This window comes from Manduca sexta, unplaced genomic scaffold (assembly GCF_014839805.1).
Source record: "Manduca sexta isolate Smith_Timp_Sample1 unplaced genomic scaffold, JHU_Msex_v1.0 HiC_scaffold_3930, whole genome shotgun sequence".
NCBI classification, from domain to species: domain Eukaryota; kingdom Metazoa; phylum Arthropoda; class Insecta; order Lepidoptera; family Sphingidae; genus Manduca; species Manduca sexta.
The window spans coordinates 1-9,137 of record NW_023595053.1 but is presented as its reverse complement, the minus strand read 5'-3'; the positions used below and the strand labels follow the sequence as shown (position 1 = coordinate 9,137).

General features: G+C 38.6%; 1 protein-coding gene and 1 pseudogene across 1 annotated transcript; both read right to left on the bottom strand.

Moving 5' to 3' along the window:
* Positions 1-226: 226 nt before the first annotated feature.
* On the bottom strand, positions 227-2,879 carry LOC119193306 (trypsin, alkaline C-like). Its single transcript, XM_037446904.1, has 3 exons — positions 2,725-2,879; positions 1,863-2,049; positions 227-527 (listed from the first exon to the last, which is right to left on the bottom strand). Exons 1-3 carry the CDS (start codon positions 2,762-2,764, stop codon positions 242-244), a joined length of 513 nt encoding a protein of 170 aa, XP_037302801.1. The 5' UTR covers positions 2,765-2,879; the 3' UTR covers positions 227-241.
* A 2,746-nt stretch (positions 2,880-5,625) lies between these two features.
* On the bottom strand, positions 5,626-7,102 carry LOC119188371 (annotated as a pseudogene).
* Positions 7,103-9,137: the final 2,035 nt, after the last annotated feature.

The window sequence follows — 9,137 nt, the reverse complement described above, 5'->3', positions numbered from 1 at the left end:
ACATTATATCTAGCAATGACATAACTTATCATTCCCATAATCTGTTTGTTTTCTATAAGCGTTAACGATCGTAGAAAGACATTTTGGCTACGTCCTCTGAAATGGAAACTGCTCTAAATCAAGATTTTAAAAAACGTGTTTTATGTCTTCAGTCAGTCCTCATAAAACATAATTAAATGAGACCGCAAGAGTTTCAAAATTAAAATACAAAAATTATAAATTAGTAGGAAACACTCTATTGTCACTCAAACATATCAACACAAATACTAACCGTAGTCCGGCCCCATCCAGCATGAACCACAGGCATATAATCCGGGATAACTCCATCCTGGTAGATGATAGTGCCTCGCTGGACTACTGGGCTATAGACCAGAGCATTGATCAGGCGTACTACGGTGATATCTCCGTCGAACCCTCTCTTGCCGTAAGTAGGGTGGTTGTGCTCCCTCAAGACGTAGGAGATGATTCCTCCAGTGTTACGGTAGGACGTGCCGGCTCTGATGCGTCTAAGGCTGGGGTCGTAGGTCCTGGAAAATAAGGATTTGTTTGTGGTGATTGTTTTTCTACAGGCATGTAAAGTGACCCTGGCGTCTGATGGTAGCAGAGTGGGGTTCAGATAGAGTGTCGACTGTTTAGAGATGATTATTTCTCGCTAATTGACATAATTTTGCCGGCCTCTTTGAACCGGATTTAGTGAGGCTGGTCTCTACTGATACTGCATCAGGTTTAATGCCCTGTATACGGTGATCACTATCTGGACGTATACAAATATCCTACCACCAGCTATTGTCACAGAAAATCAACATGTTGGGAGTAAGATTTTAAAAGGGCCATAAACTTTTCCCTCATTGCCATAGCATTAGACGCCTTTATTGACGAATGGTTTTACCGCCTGTTTCAAGTCTGTGCAATCTGATTAGATCAAAAGGAAAGCAGAATTAAAAAACTTGAATAGATTGATAGTATTTCTATCTTATCTATAATTATTATTATGCTGGAATTGGGTATTTACATTATCAGTTATATATTTATAATGAATGATAACTGTAACATAGTATTACGTATGTAATCATATATTATCTATAACAAGCTGCTTCGCCCGCTGACGTAAATGTGCCTATGTGCATTTAATTAAGAGTAATGTTTTTCGGCGCTATTTGTAAGATGCCAGCGCCATCTTTATAAAATAATGGATAAAAAAATCAATAGTTGGTATATAAAGTAGCCTAAATGTTAATCCAAGACACGGTTTATCGGAGTACAAAATTTTATTCAAATCCGTCCAGATGTATCTACGTTTATTTCGAACAAACATCCAAACATTCAAACATCGACACATTTCAAAGACCTATGCATTTATAATATTATTACTAAAAAAATACCAAATGGTATACTTATTACGCTTGAAATTACTTTTGTATACCACGCTGACGAAATGGTATAGAAAAGTGTACATGATTGTATATCAACAATATAGAATTATACCTCGTTCGCATATCAACGAATTATTTCCCCTGAAATTGTCGAAAACGATGTTATTTTTTTAAGTGGCACATGAGCATAACAGTATTCACGGTCATAAACCCTTTAACTAGACTTCAAGATCTTAGCATGATAATTGTTCCGCAACACCACCCCCGAAACTGTTTAATAAAGCTTGTTGTCAAAAACATGAAAAACAATGACACATCACGGCTTTATTTCGTAGTGGTACTCAGATGTACAGTCAGAGCACTCACATCGCCTGTATACTTCTATGCTGTAATAGGCGACGAGCCTCTCGCCATATCGGGTGCAAATGACTCCAGGCTGATACTAAAAAAACCCAATATCACTTTGCCCGACCCGGAATCAAAACATACCTTCCAGCAAAGCAGTGGGCAGCAGATAGCACGTAGTAAGCATTGAGGATGTTGGCACCACAGGATTGCGACCAAGTACCAGAGTTTGGCCCAAAGTAATCCACCTGGACTATGGAAGGGTACTTGTCGATGGTGGTCAACTCACCACCGACTATGCGCCCTGGAGCCGACGCCGAAAAGGCGGATCCTACAATGAAAATAATTAAAGTTTAGTAGAATCACTTTCGGGGTGTGTGTTTAGCAGTGGGTAGAACTATGATGATCATATTGAAAGTCGTGATAGCTTTTGGATGAAGTTAACGGTTCTATGGTCTTATCGAAGAAGGTGAAGAGAAAAACGATTGTAGCAATTATGTTTTTATGCAATTGCTGGAACATAAACCAATGCATCCTTTGGGTTTCTTGATGTAATGTTGGCAGAGCGCGGCACGTTAAAATGCCTATACATCACCGAATTGCTTTCTTCTTTCATCTGTTCCTATTTTAAATGTGGAATCGATGAAACATGTTTTTGTGTTGCAGAATAGATCCGTTTTCACTATCGGCTTCTAGCATGATATCAACCAACATTGGTATCAAATCTTATGCTTATTACGTTTCAACTCCGGATTTCCTCTAGGGTACACCAGATACTGCTAACCACAACAGATTTATCTTCTCTTTCTGGAAATCTTTAGTTTAAGAGGCAACCACAAAAATAGTTACACATGTTCAAATCGCGTTTATGCTTTAATATCCTTACCAATACTTAATGATTCAAATTAAATGGGTTTACAATTTATTTACATAAAGAAAAATGAACTTAACATGTGTAGTTTAAAGTTTTGAATTTTTATAAATTTTTTGTACAATCTAATTTTACCTGCGGCCAAGGCGACAACTAGCACCAGTAGTTTCACCATTTTAAACGTCAACTAAATAATTCGTAATCCCTAACATCTTTTATAGGTTTCCTTTCAGTAATCCATCGTAAACTTTTATATTACTAATCGTATAATAATTTGATAATGTTTATGATGCTATACGTATGTTAGTTGCTACTACATACTAATTGTAGAAGTATTCCATTAGTGTTTAATGTTTTCTAAGTCTCATATCTCATGATTCATGAATAGTTGTTGAATTAAATACCAGTCTATCTATATCTATCTTCTATAAATATGTAGCTACGTATGGGTAGTCGCCTCTATGGAGGAACTGATGGTTGCGTTCCTCTATGGAAGGGGAAGATTGGGCCGCTACCAATATTATAATAAATATGTGTATGTATGTTCCCTAAGGACTCCAAAACGGCTGGAGTGATTTTTATTTATTTGAAATTAAGGATAACCGCTATATTGGTTTCTTCCGACGTGTTGGATGGTGTAGGGCAGTGTAGTCAATGAGGAAGGCTAGTATAGTTCTGGTAGCTATTAAAGAACGAATGTTGTTTATAATGTTTATATCATAACACTTAGTGAAGTCGCTATAAGCAAGGATAAAATACTTCTATAGGACGGGGACGCATGAATGACAGTATTAAAATATATTTTTCATTTAAATAACTTTATATAAGTTGATTACATATCATATATATATATAGCTTAAAGATTAATGGTTATCATGCGTAACTTTATTATTACTCTAATAAAGATTATCAAAATAATAATGTTTATTATTCGCTTCCATATATTAAATGGAACTGATGATACATTTACAAATGACTGAATCTAAAAAACTACTATTACAGTCGAATACATGACTTAAATGTTCCAAAAACAAATTAATTATCACATAATAAGATCTCTTTAATAAATAATTTTTATTTACTTAAACAGGCATAGGGACGATCCAATTAGTTTGTGAGACGGCAACACATTGGTGGACAGAGTATTTGATAAAGATCGCTGGAACACGTTGGATGCAGGCCGCTTTCGACAGGTCCGTCTGGAAATCTTTGAGGGAGGCCTTTATTCCGCCGTAAACCGTTATGTGGCTGATGATGATGAGACGGCAGCACTAATGCCAGAGAAGGTCTCGTTCGCGCAACCACGGTTCCAGGACACTATGCCAATTATGATGTTGAAGTACAAGGATCCTCCAGAGTCGACCTGGCATGTCCTTGCCTCCCATCCAGGATACCAGCACAGATGTTGTGTGTATGTTCTCCGTGACGAGGTCTGAAGTGTTCAAGGTGAGGTATTTAGCTAGCAGCACATAACTCTCTGACTCTGTTCATGATGTATGGTCATATCTCTACGCTGATACGAGTCTGGTCTACCTTATTGTAATCAAAATAAAGTCAATTATGAGATAATTATAATGAGGCTTTGTGTTAACTTAGCTTCTTGGAGACGAAGCAGGTCCACCCATGTTAAAATTCGTTTATTAATAATAAATACATTTTATTCGACTGTCATGGCGACCAGAGACCAATAAACGAGATGGCCACGGCGCGGCGGTCGACGCTCGGGCCGTATCAATGCGAGGTGCTAGGGCTGTACAAGTATGTGACTATAGTAAATAGTGCGCTGTTTTTATGTGCAATTTTGTTAATCTATGACACATCTATTTGTAAAACTTCATTAATCTGGACACGAAGTATTCTTGCCTGACTGAGTACCCATACTTATCAAGGAGTAGGTAACAAACAGCGCGGTAAGATTTTGCCCACTTATATTAAAATTAGAATGATGATTTTCGTCGCAGTGTCCTCTCTACTAATGTTTCTCTTAGTGTCTTAAAATAAGTGGTGGAAGGGACAAAACATCGGTCTCCCCGTGGCTATGAAGGCGGCAAAAGTTTTCAAAATGTCGAAAGATAATTATAATATAAAAACTCCGATAAAATCCGGCAAATACTTTTATTTCAAATCGTTAAAGTTATGGATTTGATTCCAGGCGGTGCAACAAAGTGCGTCATCATGTCCCTTATTAACTTCTACTTTTTATATCGAGGAAGTACATGGTGAAGTTGTTGTTCCGGAAAAGATTGAAGAGGCGTGAATCCACGAACAAAATCTAGTCTCATAAATAAATATGATAAAAAATACAAGGGGTATAATGCAAATCACCTACGCGCAGGAGTCGCGTGCGCAACTACTGAATAAAATTATCAACTAAGCAGTAACTTATCGTGTAATCCCAAGATAAAGTATCGAGTTAAAACTGATCATCGCCGGATAATTTACATTACAGTCATTTTATTAGTGCATTAGACATGGTATTGTTTCTGTTTTGTTCTTCATGTATCGTACACAGTTGCCATCCACTCTATCACAAAATAAAATGTTCAAAACTCAACAAGCAATTACTAGTTTAGCGGTTCAAAGGTAGACACCGCTGTAGAGGCACTGATGGATGCTTCCTCTAGGGAAGGCAAAGATTTCCAGTCAGGCAGATGTTGCCCCTGACCGGGCGCGGCCCTCCGATGATTTCTATTCGGAGGTGGTATATATGCAACGCGTCGCTCAAATTGTGCAAGCGTAATCCAGAATCGTTTTTCGCCATCTCGCATGATTGCTATGCGATAAATCACTTCAGTTGTGTCAATACCACATCGGTCTTCTCGAAGTTCCGCTAATGTCGACGAGATGGCGGTATTTATACTAATTGTACTGCTACACTAGTATACTAAAATCATGCATGTTAATAGTAGGTATCGTTGTCCTTTTTTCTATTGTATTAATTATTCATAAGAATTATTCAACTACTTACGTGATCAATAAGAGTATACCATTTCCATTTCTTTGATTCTTTAAATTTTTTAAAATAATAAGCTCATATACAGCGAAAACTTTATTTACTCTAAAATAGAATCTTAAACAGCAGTAGCGACGATCCAGTCAGAGTAGGGTCCAACAGCAGCGCTGACTCCTGGGTAGGTGTCGTTGGCACACTCATGTCCCCACGAGACAACACCAACTATGATATCGCCGAGGTACATTGGTCCGCCAGAGTCACCCTGACAAGCGTCCTTGCCTCCCACGTCCAGGATACCAGCGCAGATCATGTTCCCCGTGACTTGGCGAGGAGGATTGAGGGTTAGATACCTCTCGGCGCAGATCTGGCGGTTCACGGTGTAGATGGTCACGTCTTGCAGCTGAGATGATTGAGGACCTAGCCACTGGTGGAAAAAAATAGTGATTTGCAAATAACTTTTTAAATCCATTCCCACTAATCATTCTTTATTACTCGTTCTTATATCTATATGCCTATCTAGGCAAACGAGAACGCTTATGAATCGTAACGCGCATAAACAGTTTTTATCACTACCATTACTATTATGTTGTTAAGAAATACATACCTCAATAGCGCCCCAACCAGCATGAACAACGGGCATATTGTCAGGAATCTCAAAGCCCTGAGGCACAATCGTCGCTCGCTGCATCACTGGGTTGTAGATGATGGGCGATCTCAAGCGGACGACGTTGATGTCAGCATCGCCAGGGATGATGTTGTAGTCGGGGTGATTGAACTCTCGCACGATACCGATCACTTCGCCGCCAGTGTTGCGGAAGGTCGAGCCACCTCGTATACGTCTACGGGAGCGGTCGTAAAATCTGAGGGAAAAGAATTAAATAGTTGTTGTAGTTCTTAACCTGAATCATCTTGAGCTGGATGTCTTCCTCAGAAGAATAATAGCTTGAAATCACACAGTATTGTCTCATATTTTTAGGGTTTCACACGAGTTCTGTATAAACCTTATAATAAAATTGGTTGTAAAATTAATACTTTAGAATTACTACTAAGACTTTAGACTTACTAAGAATAGTATTAAAAATATGAGTTGATGATTTGTGAAAATTTGCGGAAATAAGAGTTTGTCATTCCTCTCAGCATTATTGAATGTCAACGCCACTTACAAGCCAGCGAAGCAGTGAGCTGCAGACAGCACGTAAAATTGTTAAGGATGTTGGCGGCACAGGATTGGCCCCATGTGTTGGTGAAGATGCCCAGAAATTCCACTTGCACAAGAGATGGGTATCGGTCGATGGTCGTCAGCTGCCCGCCGACTATGCGGGAAGCAGTCGACGCCGCGGAGGCGGTACCTGAAACGAAAACGTACTGATTAATTCTGAGATAATAATTGGAATCACTTATGGAATGTGACCTTACAATAGATTGACTGTATTACTAGAGTTAACTCCACTTGTTCTAAACACATATTCACAATATTCAGATTAAAAAACTTGTAATAATATTACCTGCGAATAAGGCAAAAGCTATAACCAACCACTGCGCCATTCTGACCTCAAATAACTGTTGGTGGACCATTATCACATTATTTATATTAGGCTAATTAGTCATTAGAGGCAACATCGGGTTTTACCCTGATAATGATAATATTTCAGCTTCATTCAGTTTTTAGGTACCGCAGCCATAAATTCTGATAAAGAAACCTTTGTTTCTTGTGGGCATGGACCTTCATTTGTTGATAGCCTGATCCTGCTCCTTAACGAGATCTTGAGGGTAACTAGACAGAAAGACAGAAATAACCAAAGGCATAAGCCTTTCTCGCGAGATGTAAATCGCCAGACACCAGAGCGAAATACTCTGAGGGCCTTTGCAATTACGACAGAATCAGGGTAATGTTTTTGTGCATAAGTATTTAATTGTTTGATTCTCTGTAGCTTAATTAATTATGCGATTTATAGCATTACGCTGTTCAACAAGAAGAAAAACTTGGTACTTCTTTTAGGCGCATTGCGAGCACGAATTGGAGAGATTTGGCATGATAAAGTCCATGTAGAAAAGACTGAACGACCACCACGACTGATCCTGCTCCTTAACGAGATCTTGGCGGTAACTAGACAAAAAGACAGAAATAACCAAATGCATAAGCCTTTCTCGCTTGATTTTCGCAAGATGTACTACATCTCCAAACGCCAGAGCGAAATACAATTACGATAGAATCGGGGTCATGTTTTTGTGCATAAGTATTTAATTCTTTGGCCCCTCTGTAGTTTAATTGATGTTGCGGTTTGTAGCACTACGCTGCTCATCAATATATTAAAACAAGAAAAAACTTGGTCCCTCTTTTTAGGCGCATTGAACGCACGGATTGGAGAGGTTTGGCATGATTAAAGTCCATATAGAAAAAAAAATGTATGACCACTAATACTTATAATTATAAAGAAATACTCGTTAATAGCAGCGATAGCCTAGTTGGTTGTGGAACGGACTGCGGAGACGAATGTCCGCAGGTTCAAATCCCAAGGGCCCACACGTCTGATTTTTCTAAAAAATGATGTGTGTATTCTTTGTGAATTATCGTTTGCTTTATCGGTGAAGGAAAACATCGTGAGGAAACCTGCATACCTGAGAAGTTCTCTACCAATGTGTCCAACCTTCTAGAAGTGTGTAGTCTACCAATCCGCACTAGGCCAGCGTGGTGGACTAAGGCCTAATCCCTCTCAGTAGAGGAGGCCCGTGCAGCAGTGGGCAAGTATATAATACAGGTCTGATATATATATTTATTATTATACTCGTTAATAGGCAGGTATGCATGGTGAACCTCAGCCCGTTGCCAAGATGACTTTCTACAATGGTTAACGGTAACGTTATGTAAAAGAATGACATATCGTACCGTTTTACTTATTGATAGGATATAATATGCCATTTGCAAAATTTTTAACCGACTCCAAAAAGGAGGAGAACCGTTCGTACTTGCGTTAGTAATAATCATCTTAACTATCTGAGCTGATGAAGCAAAGTACAACTCCTTAACAGTAAAAGTTACGCGAAAAGGAATTGACTTATTTAGTAAATTCTTTTTATGTTTGATAGAGAGTTTGCCATATGATTATTACTAACACAAAAAATGCAAAAGGTAAAATCTTTTTAACAAAAAATTAAAACGCCTTCAAAACCAAAAAAATATTTAACATTACCTATATACTAGTTACCAATTTTGGAGTCGGTGCCTAATAAAAATAAACATTACTCATTAAATTGCTAGTTAAGGCTAGATAAATACATGAACAAATGTACGAAAACTATGTGTGATTGTTACTAGGCACCGACTCCAGAAATTGGTAACCAGTATATCGGTAAGACGAATATCCGCAGGTTCAATCCCAAGGGCACACACCTCTGACTTTTCTAAAAAACATGTGTGTATTCTTTGTGAATTTATCGTTCGCTTTAACGCTGATGGAAAACATCGTGAGGAAACCTGCACATCTGAGAAGTTCTGTATAGAATTTCGAAGGTGTGTGAAGTCTACCAATCCGCACTAGGCCAGCGCGGTGGACTAAGGCCTTAATCCTCTCAGTAGTAGAGAGGCCCGTGCTCA

Coding starts and splice junctions, on each gene's coding strand:
- LOC119193306 (XM_037446904.1), bottom strand. CDS start 2,764: ATGGTGAAACTACTGGTGCTAGTTGTCGCCTTGGCCGCAG. Junction 2,050..2,724: donor AGTTGTCGCCTTGGCCGCAG/GTAAAATTAGAT, acceptor TTTTCATTGTAG/GATCCGCCTTTTCGGCGTCG. Junction 528..1,862: donor GCCCACTGCTTTGCTGGAAG/GTATGTTTTGAT, acceptor CTTATTTTCCAG/GACCTACGACCCCAGCCTTA.